The sequence below is a fragment of the Chionomys nivalis genome, chromosome 8, assembly GCF_950005125.1.
Source record: "Chionomys nivalis chromosome 8, mChiNiv1.1, whole genome shotgun sequence".
Classification (NCBI taxonomy): domain Eukaryota; kingdom Metazoa; phylum Chordata; class Mammalia; order Rodentia; family Cricetidae; genus Chionomys; species Chionomys nivalis.
Window position 1 is genome coordinate 16,445,453 of NC_080093.1, and position 19,886 is coordinate 16,465,338.

A 19,886-nucleotide genomic window follows, 5' to 3' on the forward strand; every position below is an offset into this window, starting at 1 on the left:
CCCACAAACGAAGGCCCTCTCAGTCTGGAAGGTGCCTAGGTTACTTAAAGGTGCATAATGCAACCTGCCCGTGCCCGGCCTATTTGCCAGCACCAATCCCAGGAAAGGGGAAGTGTTCTCAGAGGCTCTTTTGCTGTATTACCTTCAATTCTGATATTCTAATTCCATGGGATACATGAAAACAATAGAACCAACTAACGGAATACCACTCGTTATCAGTGACCCGCAACATCGACTTGCGTACAGACGTTGAGAATTTGACACTATGCTGAGTCTTACACTTTTGAGTTACTAGCCTCCCCGTCTGCTGGAGTGCTGCAAGCCTTAATCAGATGGAGAAGGCGGGACTTTTCCTGCGGAAATATCGGAAGTGACGCGTAGATCTCGCGAGAAACCGGACGCGCGAGCTTCGGCGGCCCGGAACCGGCCTTGGACCGGCGGTGAAGCCTGAGGCGGCTGGCGTCCCGCCCCATGGAGCGGCCCCCGGGGCTGCGGCCGGGCGCGGGCGGCCCCTGGGAGATGCGGGAGCGGCTTGGCACCGGCGGCTTCGGGAACGTCTGTCTGTACCAGCACCGGGTGAGGCGGGGGCGGGAGCAGTGACGCTGGGTCTGGCTGGGCGTCCCTGGGACACCAGCTGTCAGTCAGAGTGGCAGAGGTGTGGTTGTGCTGGGCAGTGCCGGGGGTCAGTGAACGAGTGCGGGTGAGACCGCTTGTGAGCCTGTGCCAGGCGCGTCTCAGGTCCCCGGACAGTGTTGCAGCTGTCGAGTGTGTGTGTGTGTCTATGGTGACGAGGGGTATTTATGGACGTCCAGTGTGTGTGTGTGTGTGTGTCTGTGGTGACGAGGGGTATGTATGAACGTCCAGTGTGTGTGTGTGTCTGTGTCTGTGTCTGTGGTGACGAGGGGTATGTATGAACGTCCAGTGTGTGTGTGTGTGTGTCTGTGGTGACGAGGGGTATGTATGAACGTCCTGTGTGTGTGTGTGTGTCTGTGGTGACGAGGGGTATGTATGAACATCGAGTGTGTGTGTGTGTCTGTGGTGACGAGGGGTATGTATGAACGTCGAGTGTGTGTGTGTGTGTCTGTGGTGACGAGGGGTATGTATGAACGTCCAGTGTGTGTGTGTGTGTCTGTGGTGACGAGGGGTATGTATGAACGTCGAGTGTGTGTGTGTGTGTGTCTGTGGTGACGAGGGGTATGTATGAACATCCTGTGTGTGTGTGTGTGTCTGTGGTGACGAGGGGTATGTATGAACATCGAGTGTGTGTGTGTGTGTCTGTGGTGACGAGGGGTATGTATGAACGTCGAGTGTGTGTGTGTGTGTGTAGTGACTAGTATGTATGAATGTCGAGTGGGTGTGGTGACGAGGGGTATGTATGGTATGCATGAATGTCGAGTGTCGGGGTGTGTGTGTGTGTATGTGTGTGTGTGTGTGTAAACAAGGAAGGTCCTTCCTGGTGTCTGGAGTTGAACCTTTGGAAACATTGGCAGACTTGGGTATTGGAGCGTTCCAGGCAAGGAACAGTGTGAGGGGAAGGTGATGAAAATGACCTTTGCTTCAAAGGGAAAGAAGTAGACTGAGGGGTTTGTTCTGGGAAAGACAGTTAAGATCGGGCCCGAGAAAATGTTTAACCATTGCAACAGCAGTTACTCACACTCTTTAAAGATTTGTGAACTAACGGTCACCTTGCTTATTTTAATGTTGGTGGGAGGAGTAGAACCCAGGGCCTTGCACATGTTAGGCAAATGTTCTGCCACTGGATTACACCCCCAGCCCCAGGTAATCATGTTTGAGTCGTGAGTCTTTTGATAATTCAGTAAAAACTATGGATCTTATCTTCAGAAAATTAATACCCATACAAACCAGTGCATTACCCTTGAGGGTTTGGCTTTCCTGAAGAATGTGGTGAGGTGTAGATTTTGAGCAAATTATCATTGGTCTGGAAACTCTGTGGAAGGCTGTATCTCCAAACTAGTCCTGTGTGAGAGTTAACACACACTATCACTAGTGAATTTGAGGCCAGCCTGAGTGGGCTTAATATTGTCGTCAAGGGCAGCTTGAGTTATGTAGGCAGAGACTGTCTCGGAAGTAAACATAAGCTCAGTGTAATACCCTGCACACTGAAAGTCCTAGTGGTGTGAGCAGCCAGAGAACTTTCCCTAGTGGATAGGGTAGAACTTCTCAAAGGGTGTTTGAAAAACCTAGTTCTGGGGCTGGAGTGATGGCTCAGCGGTTAAGAGCATTGCCTGCTCTTCCAAAGGTCCTGAGTTCAATTCCCAGCAACCACATGGTGGCTCACAACCATCTGTAATGAGGTCTGGTGCCCTCTTCTGGACTTCAGGCATACACGCAGAAAGAATATTGTATACATAATAAATAAATAAATATTTTTAAAAAAAAGAAAAACCTAGTTCCATGGAAAGCTTTAGAGAAAGAATGTAGAAGCCAGGCATGATGGGAGCACTTGGGAAACTGAGTTAGGAGGATTGCCTTCAGTTTAAAGCCACCATGGGCCACAGAGAGACCTTTTGTTTAATGTGTATATGGGACGGTGATGTAACTCAGTGGCAGAGTACATGCCCAGGGTCCTGGGTTCTGTCCTCAGCACTACGGGTTCAGCCTGCCACACACTGAGCAGGGAATAATAGGGTCGAGTAAGACTTAGGACTGCAGGGATTGCATCTACTAAACATATCCAGAGGGTACGTGTAGGTTATGGGCAGATACTGTGTGATTTGACGTCATGGACTTGAGCATCTACAGATTTCAGCATCCTCTCGAGGTCCTAGAAGCCATCATCTGCATTCTGAGGGGCAACTTCAGTATGTTCAAATACATTGGGTAAATGCTTGAGAATCGTAATTCAAATTAGGCATCCAATTTAAAAGCTCTAAAAACTAAAGAAATTATCTTAGTGTTTTCAGACTTTCTTCCTACCTCTGTCTTCCAAATAATAGGAACTATAGACTCATATTACCACACACAATTTAGTCTCATTTTTTTTTTAAAAATGGGCCTTTTTGTTGTTATGTAACTATAAACTTCCCAGAGAATATTTTCTATGAGAAGATTGACTTTCACAGAGTAGGTAAAAGATAAACCAAGGTGTTGAAGGATCTCTTGTGGTTGGGACCTATTTAAAGTAGATAACTTCCTGTCTCAGAATTTAGGGCTTATTATCTTAGCTGTGCTGGAGTCTCCATGGTGGTAGTAGAATCTTATATAGGATATGAATACTATCAGATACCTATTTGCTTATAACGAGAGCTGAAAGGAGCGAGCCCTGTGGCAAAGCCAGCTCTTAGTCTCTCTTAGCCCCCAACCCCTGCCCTAGGGACTGTCTGCTCTTTAGCCTTCTTCCTCCTCCGGGTTCCTAATTCAGACTATCCTATCTAATCTGTCTTGCTCCCCGCTTCCCCTTTCAGCCCCTGGGTCCTGCTCTCACCACTCACACAGTTTTTACCACACCTTTGGCTTGTAGCAAAAATGTCACATGTGTTACGCTCTTTTGAACTCTTTTTGTTTTCTTTAAGATTTATTTATTTATTTATTATGTATACAGTGTTCTGCGTATGTGTCTGACCGCAGGCCAGAAGAGGGCATCAGATCTCAATACAGCTGGCTGTGAGCTACCATGTAATCATGTAACTGGGAATTGAACTCAGGACCTCTGGAAGAGCAGCCAGTGCTCTTAACTGCTGAGCTATCGTCCCAGCCCTTCTTTTGTGCTCTTAATGCATTATAGCCTGTTTGGTTCTGACTGTGTTATTAGTGTCAGAATATTATGACTATTTCCTGAAATGTGCATAGGATAGTTTTATTTTCAGCCAGAATTGGTGAAATTACTAGTCACAGGCAAGAGGTCTCAGGTTTGTATTATAATGGATACTTGAACAGAAGTACACTTGTTTGGATGCTTTTCCAGGTCATTTGAAATGCAAAGATTAGGATCTAGTTTTGGAGAGTTTTGTTTGTTTTTGTTTTGCATTAGACTTGGCCATATGAAAACTATTTCTTGCTGTTTTGAGGTTAGGGAGCCCTGAATTATTTTCTTCTTTCTGGATATACTAGAATTTGGGGCCCTTATTTCTTGTCTTGACTAAGCATGGAGAAGAAACTTGTTGGAGAAATGGGATCTTTGTATATTTCTAGTAGTATGTAGTTTGAAATCATTAACATAAGTAATCTTCTGGAGAGACCTGTTGTAGCGTCTTTCTCAGTTTTTGCTTATATACCATGGTGTATTTGACAGCTTCAAATCATTGGTTCATGTAACTAATGTTGACTAAAGTGGGCTGCGGATAATATGTGTAATTAGTAAAGCTAAAAAGAGTGTTTTTTTCTTGTGTTGACATTTCTTTGATTGTAAGTAAATCTGTACAAGAACATAATTTATTTATATTTTCTATTAATTTTTTATTTTGACAGGAACTTGATATCAAAATAGCAATTAAGTCTTGTCGCTTGGAGTTAAGTACCAAAAACAGAGAACGATGGTGCCATGAAATCCAGATGATGAAAAAGTAAGTGTGCGCTGTGACTTCAAATGCTTTGGGTCTATAGCCCAGCCAATTTCAATAGTTGGGAAGGAGACCAGGGTCCACTTTTCTCAAGCTCTTTTTGGTAATGTCATTTTGTCTTGAATATATGTGTTCTACTTTAGATAGTTTTATCACATTATGACTAAAAGAGTTACAGTTTAAATCAGCTAGACAACATTCTCAACCTGGCTCTTTAAGTCTTTCTTCTGAATATTGAGCAACTTTATGACTAGTATATACATCTTCATTTCTTTTTGTACTTAACTTTTATTAAATGATGAGTCTATTGTTTTTTAGACAATTACTCCAAAATTTCATAGCTCAAGCTGAATATTTAATATCTGTAGTTTATGGCTGAGTTAACTGTGCTTCTAGTTCAAGGCCTCTTCTGAGACATCTCAAAATGTTGACTTTAGAGCTGCCATTATCTGAAGGGTTGGCCAAGGCATGAGTATTAACTTCCAGGCTCACTCACACAACTATAGTCCAGAGGCAATAGTTCTTCAGTAAGGGAACCTCTCCACAGGGAAGTGCACATGCTTTAATGGCATGGCAATGGGCTTCCCCAAAACAATTATCTGAATAGGGGAGTATAAGAAAAAAGCTGATATATCTCTTGTGAAGATTTAAGGCAATTTTAAATAAAATATGAAGTCATATTTTATTTTTTTCTTCATTGCATTTTGTTAGAAATGAGTCACTAAGAATAGTGTAAATGCTTAAGGAGAAGAGACTTGAACTTTTGAGGGGACCATGATATATTTAGTGTGCTTACATGAGCAGTGTAGTTTACGTTACAGGTCTTTCCTGGAGTTGTCATCACAACTCTGTGTCTGCGCAGTGCCCTGTTCTGTAGAGGAGAAATGAAACAGTCATATAGCTGGTACTGGATTTGAAACGAGCATTTTTTGAGTTTAGTTTGTGCTCAACTCATTCTATTTTGGCTTTCAAATTTGGCTACATGGCAGAATTAACAGGAAGATTTAATATAAATTCTTAGACCCTTATGCACTTGTCTCTTTAGTTCCTGGGATATGAGATTCTATAATTTCGGGCTCTGTTACACTGTTAGGATGATCACAGAGATGATAATAGATTGTTATGTTAAAAAAAAAAAAGAACTATGGGGCTGGAGAGAGGGATAAACAATTAAGTGTACTTACTGCTCTTTTGGAAGATCCAAGCTCAGTTTCCAGCCCCCACGCAGTGGCTCATAACTGTAACTCAATTTCCAGGGGATTCAATGCCCTCTTCTGACCTTCAAAAAAAAAAAAAATAAGAGCGGTTGAAATCAGTAAATAATTTGAGTCATACTTATTGAAAAAACTGTATTTGTATATATTTGTATTTATATTTAAAACTGGAAGGAAATGCCCAGAGTTTTAGGGTGATGATTTTGATTGTGGAAGAGGAGTGTGATGTAGGCTTTGGTACCAGATTGTCCGGTTTATGTCGTCATTGACAGCCTGCTTGCCATGTGGTATTACGTTACCTCTGTGTGCTTCATTTTTCTCATGGATGATACTGTTTTTTTTTTTTTTTTAAATATTTACTTATTTATTAAGTATACAATATTCTGTCTGTGTGTATGTCTGCAGGCCAGAAGAGGGCACCAGACATCATTACAGATGGTTGTGAGCCACCATGTGGTTGCCTGGAATTGAACTCAGGACCTTTGGAAGAGCAGGAAGTGCTCTTAACCACTGAGGCATTTCTCCAGCCCCCGGATGATACTGTTAACAAATACACTGTGTTAAGATTATTGTGACAAGTCAGTTGACACATGTAAAGAGCATACTGCTTGGTACACAGAACTATAGTAGCAGTGATGGTATTTTTAGGTATATTTTGCTTGTAAAACTTGTTTATTTTAATTAGAAAATTCAGAAATTAATAGCTTATTAGTCTTTTAGCTAAGATTAAATGCAGTACAATCAGAATTAGAATTTTGTAAAGAAAATCAGTCTTATCTCACTAATTAAACCCCAATTATCATTTCAAATTCAGTCCTTCTTCATTGGAAAACTTTTTTTTATTGTAATTTTTTTTTCCTTGTTAGGTTGGACCATGCAAATATCGTAAAGGCCTGTGATGTTCCTGAGGAACTGAATTTTTTAATTAATGATGTGCCTCTTCTAGCAATGGAGTACTGTTCTGGAGGAGATCTCCGGAAGGTAGTATGGATGTTTCGAGATACTGAGATAGTAAATCACAAGCTTCAGCCATGTCTGAATCATGTGACAACGATCATCGAGAATAAGGACAGACAACTATAATTCTGCCGCCTGTTCTGTAAACACACTTTTATTGGAGCAGGCGCTGTGTATGTTTATGCTGCTTTTGTACAGCTCTAGAACTGAGTAGTGTAACAGAGATTATATGGCTTCCATAGCTTGAAGTACTTAATGTTTGCTCTTTACAGAAAATATTTGCTAACCCTGTCTTAGTGCTTTCTATTGCTGTGATTAAGACCACAACCAAAAACAACCTGGGAAAATAAGAGCTTATATGTGTCCTAGTCACAACCAGCCATTGATGGAAACCAAGGCTGGGATAAAGTGGGAACCCAGAAGGAACACTGCTATTGGCTTACTCTTCATGACTTGCTCAGTCTACTTTCTTATACAACCCAGTGGTCAGGGCCCTGCCACATCAGTTGTTAATCAAAAAAATGTCCCATTGACATGCCTGCTGACCAGTCTGATAGAGGCATTGTCTCATTTGAGGTTTCCTTTTTCCAAATGACTCTAGCTTCTGTCAAGTTTGACAAAAAAAAAAAAAAAAAAAAAAAAAAAACCACCACCACCAACAAAAAAAAACTAGTCATTCCAGACATCCTAGGTTTATTGTTGTTTGTTTTCAATACAGGGTCTCACTGTGTACCCCTGGCTGGCCTAAAACTTGCTTTGTAGACTAGGCTAGCTTTGAGATTTGCCTGCCTCTACCTGTAAGTGCTGGGATTAAAAGCTTGTGCCACCATGCCTAGCTTAGAACATGCTTTTTTATTGTTGTTTCCAAGGTGGGATTATGTTGGCCATTTTAAATAAAAATACATTTGTGAGACCTATTAAAAAGTTCTCTTTTACCAGGTACTGTTGGCGTAGGCCTTTAATTCTAGCACTTGGAAGGCAGAGTCAAGCTGATCTCTGTGAGTTTGAGACCAGCCTGATCTCTAGAGCTAGTTCCAGGACAGCCAAGGCTACATAAAAAGAAAGCAATAACGAAAGGGTTGTTTTTTATATTATTATTATTACTTCTATTTAATTTTAGATGTATCTGTCTTTGCCAGCATTTTTTAATTTCAAGTGCAATTGCCCTTCTCTTTACTTTTTATGAGCCTTCTCGTGAAATTTACTCAACCTCAGTATGGATTTGGTGACTATTTTTTCCCCTGTATCTCATGTCGTTGTTACTATTTTTGAAACAGACTCTTTCAGTATAGCTCATGTTGGCCTTGAACTCATGGTGCTCCTGCCTCATCTTTCCAAATGCTGGCCTTATAGACATTTACCACTGTGCCCCAATCCTTTTATTTTATTTTATTTTTTTCAAGATAGGGTTTCTTTGTAGCTTTGGAACCTATCCTGGAACTTTCTCTGTAGACCAGGCTGGCCTCGAACTCATAGAGATCTACCAGAGTGCTGGGATTAAAGGCGTGTGCCACCACCACCCTCCTTCTTATAATTTCTTTATTGTGACTTTTTTTTTATTTGAATATTCTTTGACAGTATAGCAATTAATGTGTGTTGCCATTGTTACCTGGCAATAGTATAAAATTATGACTTACTTATTTGCTTGTTTGTTTATGTTTTTCTTTAGCTACTCAACAAACCAGAAAATTGTTGTGGACTTAAAGAAAGCCAGATACTTTCTTTACTGAGTGACATAGGTATGTAATTAATATTAAAATATCATTGTGATTTAGTTGATGTGTACTGCTTAGAAGTTAAGGAGAATTGTATTTTCTACGAAGCACGTACGTTTTTAACATTTATAAAAAATTAGAGAAAAAGGCCGGGTGATGGTGGCGCACGCCTTTAATCCCAGCACTCGGGAGGCAAAGGCAGGCAGATCTCTGTGAGTTCGAGACCAGCCTGGTCTGCAGAGCTAGTTCCAGGACAGGCTCCAAAGCCACAGAGAAACCCTGTCTCGAAAAACCAAAAAAAAAAAAAAAAAAAAAAAAATTAGAGAAAAAAAAAGCTGGGTGGTGGTAGTGCATGCCTTTATTCACTAACTCGGGAGGCAGAGGCAGGCGGATCTCTAAGTTCAAGTCCAGCATGGTCTACAGAGTGAGTTAGGCCAGCCAGAACTACACAGGGAGACCCTATCTCTAAAGACCAAAAGAGAAAGAAAAAGAAAAAAGAAGAAAAAGAAAGATCCATTTTCAATGATGTTAATTAAAACTAATACATTTTTGGCATTTGTTTCTATTTGGGTTTTTTGTTTGTTTGTTTTTTTGACTATGTAACCTTGTCTAATAGATGTTTGATGATAACAAAAAATGGTGTGAACTAGCAGTCATTTCATCTCCTCTCACACCTCCCCCAGTGCTCTTGTAGCAGTTTTGTTTATAGTGGAATTAATCTTTTGGGGAAAGGTCCTCAAGTTATCTTGGAATGAAATTCTCTTTTTAATCAGAATTACTACTGATAATCCCTAAAGTAACTATGATTTAGACTTTTGGGAAACCTTGGAAGCCAGACATGAGTTTCCATGTGTGTTTGCTGTTGATGTTTGTCAGACAGATATGAGTTTCCATGTGTGTGGTATTGATTGATGCTCTTCATAGGTAATAGGCAGCAGAGTCTAAGAATGTGATTTAGGTTGGAGGACAGGCTTACAGGTGGTTTCTCAAAAATTAATTGTTTCATTTGAATTTAATATTGATTTCAATAAATTAAATGAGTTTATATTAAAATTTTCAGTGTTTATTTGATGTTACTGAACATTTGGTGAAGAAAATCTGAACTATTCTAATGTTGGTGATGCCTTATATTAATGTGTGTGGGAGTGTGTGTTGTTGTATGTAGTACATGGATGTGATTGTTGGTGTACACTCACCGGAGCATGCATGTGGAAGCTGGAACAGCATGTCAGGTGTTCTGTTTTTCTCCGTTTGATTATTTTGAGACAGGATCTCTGACTGAACTGGAAGCTCAACATTTTGACTAGACTGGCTGTGTAGCTAGCTGCTGAGATATCCCTCCCCCACCTCTCAATGGCTCACTTTTACCCACTGAGCCATCTTCAATCCTCTGGACATATAAATTTGTGTATCAGTGTAGATCTATGCAAACTGTGAGGTAAAAATTGAATGTGTCTGGTCATGGTGACACCCACCTTTAATTCTGACACTAGGGAGGAGAAGCAGATGGATCTCTGTGAGTTCAATACCAGCAGGCCAACCAGGGCTACATAGTGAGACCCTGTCTAGAAAATGTTGAATGTGCTGGAGCATACTTGCAATCCCAGCACTTGGGAGGTAGGACAAAAGGATTAGGAGTTGGAGGTCATCCTCAGCTACATAGATAGGGTATTCTATGCCAGACAGGGCTACATGAGACTCTGTCTCAAAAACACTAACAGTAAAAACAAACAAAAAATGTGAGGTGATTATCTAAACAGTGTTTTCTGTTACTTAATAATACACTTGAAATTTTATTTAGGATCTGGGATTCGATATTTGCATGAAAACAAAATTATACATCGAGATCTAAAACCTGAAAATATAGTTCTTCAAGACGTTAGTGGGAAGGTAGGTGAAACCTTAAGATTGCTTCATGTCTGTTGTTATACTCTTCCTGATAATTCTTTAGAGATTTTAGTTTCCTTATTCATTCTGTATACATAGTATTTTATAAAGTTTCTATTGCAGTCCTCACTGTATTGGATTATAGGGGCCTTTTAATTTTAAACTTATATTATTTTATTTTATGTGTTTATGTACCACATGTGGTGCTTGTGGAGGACACAAGAAGAGGGCATCAGATTCCCTGGGACTAGAATTGCACACTATTGTGAGCCACCATGTGGGTGCTTGGAATTGAACTTAGGTCCTCTACAAGAACAGCAGGTACTCTTAACTGCTTAACCAACTCTCCAGCCCTTGAACTGTAGTTTTGTGGTTAGATTTTTGTCATCTCTATGGAACAGTGGTTCCTTAGAGAAGCATCCGTCTTGCTCATCTAAGGACTAGGAATGTTGATCTAATTGTGTAGGAAACTGCCAGAGACTAGTTAGCTTGATCAAGATTATATGGTTAACCAGGCATATTACCTGACATCTATAATCCCAGCTTTTGGAAAGTTGTGGTAGGAAGGTTGCTGTAAGTTTGACCCTGTCTCAAAAATTAATAACAACAACAAAAAGATTAACAAACAAAATTAATGCAAATTAAATAGTGATCAGGCTGTCAGACTTCACTCTTTTGTGTTGTTCCATAGCCCAGGTTTTTTACTATCTCCTCCCCAGTTTTATAAAAACATTATTGCCTTTCTTTTTTGAATTACATCTATTTTATTTATTTGTTTTGTGTGCATGAATGCATGCCTATGGTGTGACCTGTGTGCAGATCATGAGACAATGTAGCAGGATTTGTTCTCCCATGTGATCCTAGGGTCAAATTCAGGTCATCAGGCTTTCTGACAGGTGCCTTTATCAGCTGAGCCATTTCAGTGGCCCATATCTTCATTTTTTGCTGTGCTTAGGATTGAGGCCATACCTACTTGGGAGCAATCTTTCACTAAGCTACATTCCCAGCCTACTTTTCTTTTTCAAATATTTCAATAATTTAATAAATATTATGTCTTAATATTCACAGATATTACATAAAATAATTGATTTGGGTTATGCCAAAGATGTTGATCAAGGAAGTCTCTGTACATCTTTTGTGGGAACATTACAGTATTTGGTGAGACAATATTTCTTTTATTTGATTACTTAAAATTTTCATTGTTATTTCTTAAGGCAATGAATTTAATAGTTCAAAACTATAGTAGCTCTTTTTTTACAGTGTTGGCACTTAACGTTCCTTTCTATTTTAAGGCTCCAGAGCTCTTTGAAAATAAGCCATACACAGCCACTGTGGATTATTGGAGCTTTGGGACCATGGTATTTGAATGTATTGCTGGATATAGGCCTTTTTTGCATCATCTGCAGCCATTTACCTGGTAAGAAATGATGAAAACTTTGGCATAATTAGTGGTAATAGGAAAATTTCTATTGTTTCTATTGTTCTGTTGTTTCCTTTTCTTTTTCTATAGTGGTGAAATTTAACAGAATTGATTGAAGTTAAATGGTAAGAAACCTTGAGAGTATTTGTGAGAATCAGGTTGTCAACTAAGCTGCTTTGTTTTTATAGGCATGAAAAGATTAAGAAGAAAGATCCAAAGTGTATATTTGCTTGTGAAGAGATGACCGGAGACGTTCGGTTTAGTAGCCATTTACCTCAACCAAACAACCTTTGTAGGTGAGTATGGACAGTTAGGCAGTTTTGAGAATAGTTATCTGTTTCAGGTAGCATTATCCAGTAGACCTTTGCATCAGGATGAAAGCATTGTCTGTCTGTCACTTGAGGCTTATTGAACTGGCTATGTGAAAGGTAGTTAGGGTGGAGATGTGGCTCAGTAGTACAGTGCTTGCGTAGCATGCTTGCTGGCTTGCTTCCCAGTGCTGCTTGGGTTGGAAGAGGAGAGTGGTTAGTGTGACTGAGGAACTGAATTTTGAATGAGTAGTAAATTTAAATAACATTGTGATTAGTGATTATCATATTAGATAACAGATGATGTGGAACTGAAAACTATTGCCAATCAATGAATTGCTTTAGATGCTAAGAAAACCCAAAGAATAAAGAGGTAAATGGCTTCCTAGAGATTGGAGTTGGACTCATCTTTTGGATTTGCCAGTCACAAAGTGATATGGGGATTTGGGACTGTTTTTTTATGGAAGAAATTTGTTCCTTGTCATTACATGAATTATTTGAAAGTAAGATATAAATGGTACTGATAAGTCATAGGCAAGGAAATGGACAACCTGTGAAGTTGCCTGTTTAATTGGAACATAAATGATATTCATAAAGTTTTTGTTCATTTTTCAGTTTAATAGTAGAGCCCATGGAAAGCTGGCTACAGTTGATGCTGAATTGGGACCCACAGCAGAGAGGGGGACCTATTGAAACTACTTCGAAGCAGCCAAAATGTTTTGTATTAATGGATCACATTCTCAACTTAAAGGTCAGTTTTAATGGGGTGCGTTTTAGAATACCTGCATTGACTTTAGCAAGCTGAAAATTAGCATAAGTTTATTGTAGGAATCTTTTCCTGGTGTCTATTTTAAAATGAACATTATATCCTTAGAATGGATACTTTATTTCTTTAGCCAAGTTTTTCAGGTGTCATCAGATGGTCCAAGTAGCCTTTTAAAGTATCTTTGGGATTTCCCTTTACTATATTGATTGGTGCCATTACCACTTCCCTCATTTAGATTTAATTGTACTGGGTTTGACTTGGTGAGGAAGGCTCCCACTTGGCTCACGTCTGTTTACTTTGCTGCTGAAAGGCCAGCTTTCAGCAGGTCAGAGAAACTGGGGAGGATGTGTGGTGTCAGCAGAACTGCATCCACACAAAGGCAACTTTTTCCTGAAGGCCAAAGCTTAATTCTTCATTTCATTTTTCTCTCTGCAGTTCCTACTCTGTTCCTTTTCTGTTCTGTTCTTTTACCATGCTGTTTTCCTTTACTATTCTTATTTTTATTTTACCCCTTTTTTATGCCTCCTAAGAAAAAAATTTCTATGCAAGAAAAGATTACCTCACAACCATAAGTTACATATTTTCCAAAAACAAATTAAAATCTTTACACAGGAAGAAATCACATTATGATCAAAAGTTGCATGTTTTTCTTAGAATCCCACAAAGAGTTTAACATTTTTATTTGTATTAATTTTTTCATAATAACATCTTCACTCCAAAGCAATGATTCATTTGTAATTGATTAACAACTTTCAAGCAAGCCAAGTATATTTCAGCCAGTTCCTTTTGTATCGGCAGGCAGCTCTTTGCGTTTTCAGTGTAGTAGATTCCTATCCTATTTCTACTCTACAAAGCTTTAAACAAGTGATCTAGGTAACCATTTATCTTTCTTTACACACTATACGGTCATTTAATTTCGTTTTACAACTTTGTTTTTTCAAGATGTATACTGGGATCTGTGATTAATTCTGTAACCTACATGACCAAGGAACTCAGACTTAACGTTGGGTGTGGGGATGTAATTTTTTTCTTTACTCATCAGCTTGTTTTTCCACAGGTAGAATTCATGGGTCTATAATGCACGAAACTTCTTTGTTCTTATTTTCCATTTTCTGCAAATCTCACATCTAACAAAGGGAAGATGACTTTTAGTCTATTTTTGTCTGTTTTGTATTGTTATTGGAGCAATTGGCAGAATAACCTAAACCATTTCCCCAATCATCTTTATTAACTGTCTTAACCACCTGTATGGTTCAAACCCTTTGTCTACATTTGTACTTTAACACATGCTATCCTTATACCAGTCTAATGTCTGCTTTGCCAGTTTCCTCTCATATGTTGATTAGTATATCTTCAATTACTTTTTCCTTAGGTAGTTTCTGGCATACATTTAATCACTTAATATTCCCTATGTTCTCTAAATATTTCTTACTTTTTACTTTCAACACTCTACTTAGATTGTCTTTCTCAATGCACTGTTTGTTTTATTAATAGTTACATGCTGGCATTCAGTACTGAGAGGGCATGTATCAGTTCTCAGGACATATTATTGATGTGAATGGGAGGTATAGTTAATTCTGTTTCTGCCATATGCCTATAAACAATTCTGTCTGCCATCCTTTCCTACTGATGACACAGCAGAGCTTCTTCAATCTTTAACACTTTTTATCTGAGAAATTTTTTTCTGGCTAGAGAATATAGGTATACAGAATACATATGAACTCAGACTTTTACTCATAAAGAATTTTAAAACAATTCTTTGATATGCATATATATAATTTTATCATTTATTAAAGACTAAAGAAAATTTGCATATTCATGAGATTGCTATGCTTACTTCTTTTTACATAAAAAATCAAGTCTTGACTGAATATTTGATATGCTAGGAGAGCATCATCAACAATTTCAAAGTTGACTGATACTTTGGTTTTGTTACAGTCATTACGGGTCTTCACAGAAATATTCAGTACAAAGTGACAAAAATATATTATTGATCATTGCAGACATTGAAAATTCTGTTCTCATCCCAAACCAAAATTCACTTAATAATTTTTCAAATGAAATTGAAACAAGTTAAAAAAAAATCAAAACAGTCTGTAGTAAATACAATCTAAAGATACACTAATTTGATATTTACTTGCTAAGGGATAATGGTAGGAAATATTAAAAGTTGTTGTTTTCTGTAATTAATGAAAAAATTAAGTTTTTATAAGAGCAGAAGATTATATGTACAGTAAAAGACGCTGCGGTCCATTGCATGCAGCCATCTGAGATCTCAGCTGAGATATTTCAGGAAGCATTCATGGCCTTCATGTTTGGGGAGGACAGGCGCAATGCAAATTGTGCATGTTATTATGTTCAGAAGCAAGGCTACAGTGAAGTCACCTACTGCTGGGGACTGCCAAGAATGCCGTGGAATGATTGATGCATTAGATTTTGAATTAACAGTTATGTATTCAGAAACCTTTTATGGGCCGGGCGATGGTGGCTTCTTGATTTGGTTTTCTTATATTGTGTCATAGAAAAATCATTTCTTGGTGTGTATGCAATGCAGAGCTTGGTAAGCCTCTTATTTCTGTGTTGACTCTAAAAATATTTGGTTGAATGCAACCTATATACTCAACTTATAGTAGTTGTAGCATTACCCCTGCTTGTTAAAATAATTATTCACCTATGTATTTTATTTTATGTGTATGAGCATTTTGCTCAGATGTTTGTGCAGCATCTGCATGGTGACTGGTGCTCATCACCTCCCTGCTCTGAAGGATTCTGAGTCTGTCTCATGTTATTTGTGACTCATAAACTTGCCGTTTACAGCACCACTGTCAGTGAATCTGAGCGGATATTTACCTTCTCTTTATTTTTGAGCAAATTGATATTTCTCAAAGCATCAATCTTGGGAGATTGTACAGAATAAGGAAACTAGAGTATTGTTGATAGAATTCGGGAGGCTTTAAGCGTAATTTCCTAGGCTGGAACTAGGACTGATTTTTGTAGAATTAGAGTTAATAGCAGAAAGGGAATAGTAGGAGAGATTTATAGGTAGGGGATACAATGAACAAAACACAGAAGCGTGAACTATAGACACTTTGTTGTTATTGGACATTTTTCTAATGTATCTTTAAATATAATGTACCAGGAAGGCATGTTGTCCTGTTTCATAGCAACAAAATAGTTGTTGAAATATTTTTCTTTAAGAAAACACTTTAGAGACTCTAATTAGGTAATTATTTTCCCAACTATTATGAAAAAGCTTAAACATAAAAAATGACAAAATAGAAGTATTTCGTTATTCTTCAGTGCTGGAGAGATAACTAGCTCAGCTGTTGAGAGTGTGTGCTGCTCTTAGAGGGGACCCAAGTTCAGTTCCCAGCATACACATTGGACAGTGCACAAACCATCTGGAACTCCGGGTGTATGGGATCTGATGCCCTCTTCTGGCATCTGAGTGCACCTGCACATGCTCACATTCTTAGGTAGGCTCTTCAACCATACACACACACACATACACACACACACACATACATACACAGAGCTTTTTTTTTCCTGTTGCTATTAATTATGCCAAAATTTCTCATCCATTCTTTTCACTGAAACTGTAAGTGAGCATGAGACTGCTTTTGTCTTTGGGCCCTTAGGCAGACTACAACTTTAGGGTTTGGTTGCTTTAGGAGAATAATAATGCTTTTGCCTCTTGAATGAGAAGCCCATTGTTTCTATCCTATGATTGGTTTTTGAGGCAACAAAAAAACAAGGTAGTTAAGAGTTGAGATCCACACTCTACCATTATCAGCTGTACTCAGAAGCCTGATTTCTCCTATTAAAAGGAAATTGGAAAGTCTAAGTATTGGGGTGTTGTGTGAAAGCTCTTTGCTCTGTCAGTGGCATTTATGAGGAACTTCATGTATGGGCGTGTTTCCTTCTAGGTCTGTAGTCATGTTTCTTGAAATAAATTTTTTAAACTAAAATTTCTATTTCTTGATTTTGTGCATCCTTAGAACTTTGAAATTTTATTTGATAAAACTAGTATCTAGCTGGGCATGGTGGTACACACCTTTTAATCCCAGCAGTGGGAGGCAGAGTCAGGTGGATGGTCTACATAGTGAGTTTCAGGGCAGCCTGGGCTATGTAGAGAGACCCTTTCTTTTAAAAACCAAACCTTATGCCGGGCGGTGGTGGCGCACGCCTTTAATCCCAGCACTTGGGAGGCAGAGGCAGGCGGATCTCTGTGAGTTCGAGACCAGCCTGGTCTACAAGAGCTAGTTCCAGGACAGGCTCCAAAACCACAGAGAAACCCTGTCTCGAAAAACCAAAAAAAAAAAAAAAAAAAAAAAACCAAACCTTATATATTTAGAAAAACAAACTCAAGTCTTGTAAAATGTCATTTTGTACTTCTAGACGGTTTTATGAGTTTGGAAGAGTGAGCTTTACTTAGTACAGAAATAATGTCTGTTGCTTAGATTCCCCCTTTAGTATCTTTCTCAGAATTGTTTATGTAATAAATAGTCAATAAACATATTTTTTCTTATTTATACAGATAGTGCACATCCTAAATATGACTTCTGCGAAAATCGTTTCTTTTCTGTTGCCTTGTGATGAAAGTTTTCATTCACTGCAGTCTCGTATTGAGCGTGAAACGGGAATCAGTACCGCTTCCCAAGAGCTCCTGTCTGAGACAGGGATTTCTCTGGATCCTCGGAAACCAGCCTCTCAATGTGTTCTCGATGGAGTTGTAAGAGAGTTTGTGTATGGGGGGAGGGCTGTGGATCAGGGTCTTGCTATATAGCCCATAATGGCCTCTAACTCACAGTCTTCCTGCCTAAGGGAACTGGAATCACAGGCCTGAACTACCTGCACAGGTTTTTGTTTTGTTTTCAGTTGACTAATATTTGTACTTCTTTATGGAGCGCTGTCTAGTGATTTAATACATGTGTACCCTGTGTAATGATTAAACTAAAGTAAGCACTTTCATCCCCTGACTGTTACCATGTCTGTGTGTAACCTGCAAACTCTTTTCCTTTACTTATGTTAAAATATATAGCTATTTTATATAGACTGTAGTTTCCCTATTGTGCTGTAGAAACTGTGGCTAAAAACTATATGCATACACACACAGCTGGATGTAGTGGTGCATACCTTTAATTCCCTGGATTTATGAACTTAAGGCCAGCCTGGTCTACATTGTGGATTCGAGGCCAACCAGAGCTATGTAGAGAGCCTGTCTCAAAAAAAGTTTCTTATTATAACTTTTGTTTTCTTTCTTCTTGTTATAGATGCATATATTTCATGCATATAATCTTAATCAGTATAAAATATTTCTGTTCCTCATGTCTCTGTTGGCTTTTATGTTTCCATTCTACTCATCCTGTTAATCTACTTTTGGTCTCTGTCAATTTGCATGCATATATGTGTATGGCTATGTGTTTGTGTGGGTGCATATGTTTATAAGGGTGTACGTGTACATATGTGCATATGTGCCTATGGAGGTCAAAGTGACCTCAGTCACTATTCCTCAATATCAATCATCTTTTTTGTTTTGAGAAAGGCTATCTCATGGGCCAGGAACTTATTAATTAGGCTAAGCGGGTAGAGTCACGAGAACTATTTTTTTAAAATGTGGATTCTGGAGATTGTACTTGAATCTCCTTACTTGTATAACAAATGTTTTATGATGAACTGTTTCCCTGATTCTAGCTCTATGTTTGAGTGTTACCAGTGTATGAGGGTGTATAAGCACTTTGTTTCATTTCTGTTGGGCCTGTTGAGAAGCCCAGACTGGCCCCTCACCTGTTGTAGGAGGCTGGTAGTTCATTTCCTGACCGCCCAGCAACTCAGATCTGAAATAATCACACAGAAACTATATTATTTGCAGTACTGTTTAGCCAATAGCTTAAGTATATTTCTGGCTAACTCTTACAACTTAAATCAATCCATCTCCATTAGTCTGTGTATCGCCACATGCCTGTGGCTTACCAGGTAAAGTTCCATCCCCAGTGTCTGTCTCTGATGTTTTCTCACTTGACTCCGCCTTCTTTCTCCCAGTATTCAGTTTAGTTTTCCCTGCCTAGCTCTACTCTACCCTATCACAGGCAAAGGCAGATTTCTTTATTAACCAAAGGTCTTCACAGCATTCAGAGGGGAATCCCACATCACTCACCCTACCCTATACTCTGGTACCTGTCTTTTCCTTTTGATTATTACAGAGTAATTTACTAATACGACCTTTTGTATTTGTTCTTTTGGCTTTTAATTGCTAACACTAGAAAAACTTTATTATTAACTGTTAGGCCCCACATCTGTAAGTTATATGTGAATGCACATTGACGTTGTTCATTGCATTTCAAAGAAGGAAGTCTGGCACTCAAGTATTTCTAAAATCTCGTATTTTCAAGAATCATTGAAGTTTAATTGTTTCTTTTTTCAGAGAGGCTGTGATAGCTACATGGTTTATTTGTTTGATAAAAGTAAGACTGTATATGAAGGACCATTTGCATCCAGAAGTTTATCTGATTGTGTAAATTATATTGGTAAGTAGAGTTCAGTTAGTGGCTGAACTTTAATATTGAAATTATATGATTAGTAAATATGATCTTTTAGTGATCTCTGTATGTGGTGAAAATGAATTTAATGATGTCTGGAAGATGTAAAGATAGATTTTAAATTACCATTAGATCCTTCACTTGGGAGAGTCCTTCCTGAGGGTAGGACTCTACAGATAGGTGAATGAAAGCCCACTTATAAATTAAACCCACTTATTAATTGTTCCTTCATTATATGTGTTCAGATATTTACACACAGCTTATCCTGTAAATTTCATGAAGCTGAGCATAGATACTTTTCAGAAACAGAAAAGACTGGTGAACTATAGAGGAGACAGAACTTGATCCAAAGCTTGAAAGAAGTAAAGAATTTGGGGATTAGTAGAGAGAAAGGAGTATTCTTGACTAGAAAGAAGCAAGTTTAAAAGAAAAACATGCAGGAGTAATCTCAAACTCTTTAAGAGAAGTGGTTATATCATGCATATATAAAACCCTTATAGCCAGAGCCAGGCAATAGGTTCTATTTTAACATCTATGGGAACAGTATTTGAAAAGGAAGA

The 19,886-nt window shown here is 38.6% G+C and overlaps 1 protein-coding gene across 3 annotated transcripts in view; it reads left to right on the top strand.

Annotated features, from left to right (window-relative positions):
- Nucleotides 1-407: 407 nt before the first annotated feature.
- The window catches only part of Chuk (component of inhibitor of nuclear factor kappa B kinase complex), a 36,971-nt gene continuing 17,492 nt past the window's right edge, over nucleotides 408-19,886 (top strand). For all 3 annotated transcript variants that reach the window (XR_009057570.1, XM_057777816.1, XM_057777817.1), the window contains exons 1-11: nucleotides 408-576; nucleotides 4,429-4,523; nucleotides 6,601-6,715; nucleotides 8,361-8,430; nucleotides 10,208-10,296; nucleotides 11,362-11,451; nucleotides 11,586-11,710; nucleotides 11,902-12,009; nucleotides 12,637-12,772; nucleotides 17,325-17,519; nucleotides 19,212-19,314. Coding sequence is in view for 2 of the 3 variants with exons in the window: in XM_057777816.1 (XP_057633799.1) it covers nucleotides 472-576; nucleotides 4,429-4,523; nucleotides 6,601-6,715; nucleotides 8,361-8,430; nucleotides 10,208-10,296; nucleotides 11,362-11,451; nucleotides 11,586-11,710; nucleotides 11,902-12,009; nucleotides 12,637-12,772; nucleotides 17,325-17,519; nucleotides 19,212-19,314 (1,231 nt within the window). In the remaining variant the exon portion in view is untranslated. The remainder of the gene's footprint in view (nucleotides 577-4,428; nucleotides 4,524-6,600; nucleotides 6,716-8,360; nucleotides 8,431-10,207; nucleotides 10,297-11,361; nucleotides 11,452-11,585; nucleotides 11,711-11,901; nucleotides 12,010-12,636; nucleotides 12,773-17,324; nucleotides 17,520-19,211; nucleotides 19,315-19,886) is intronic.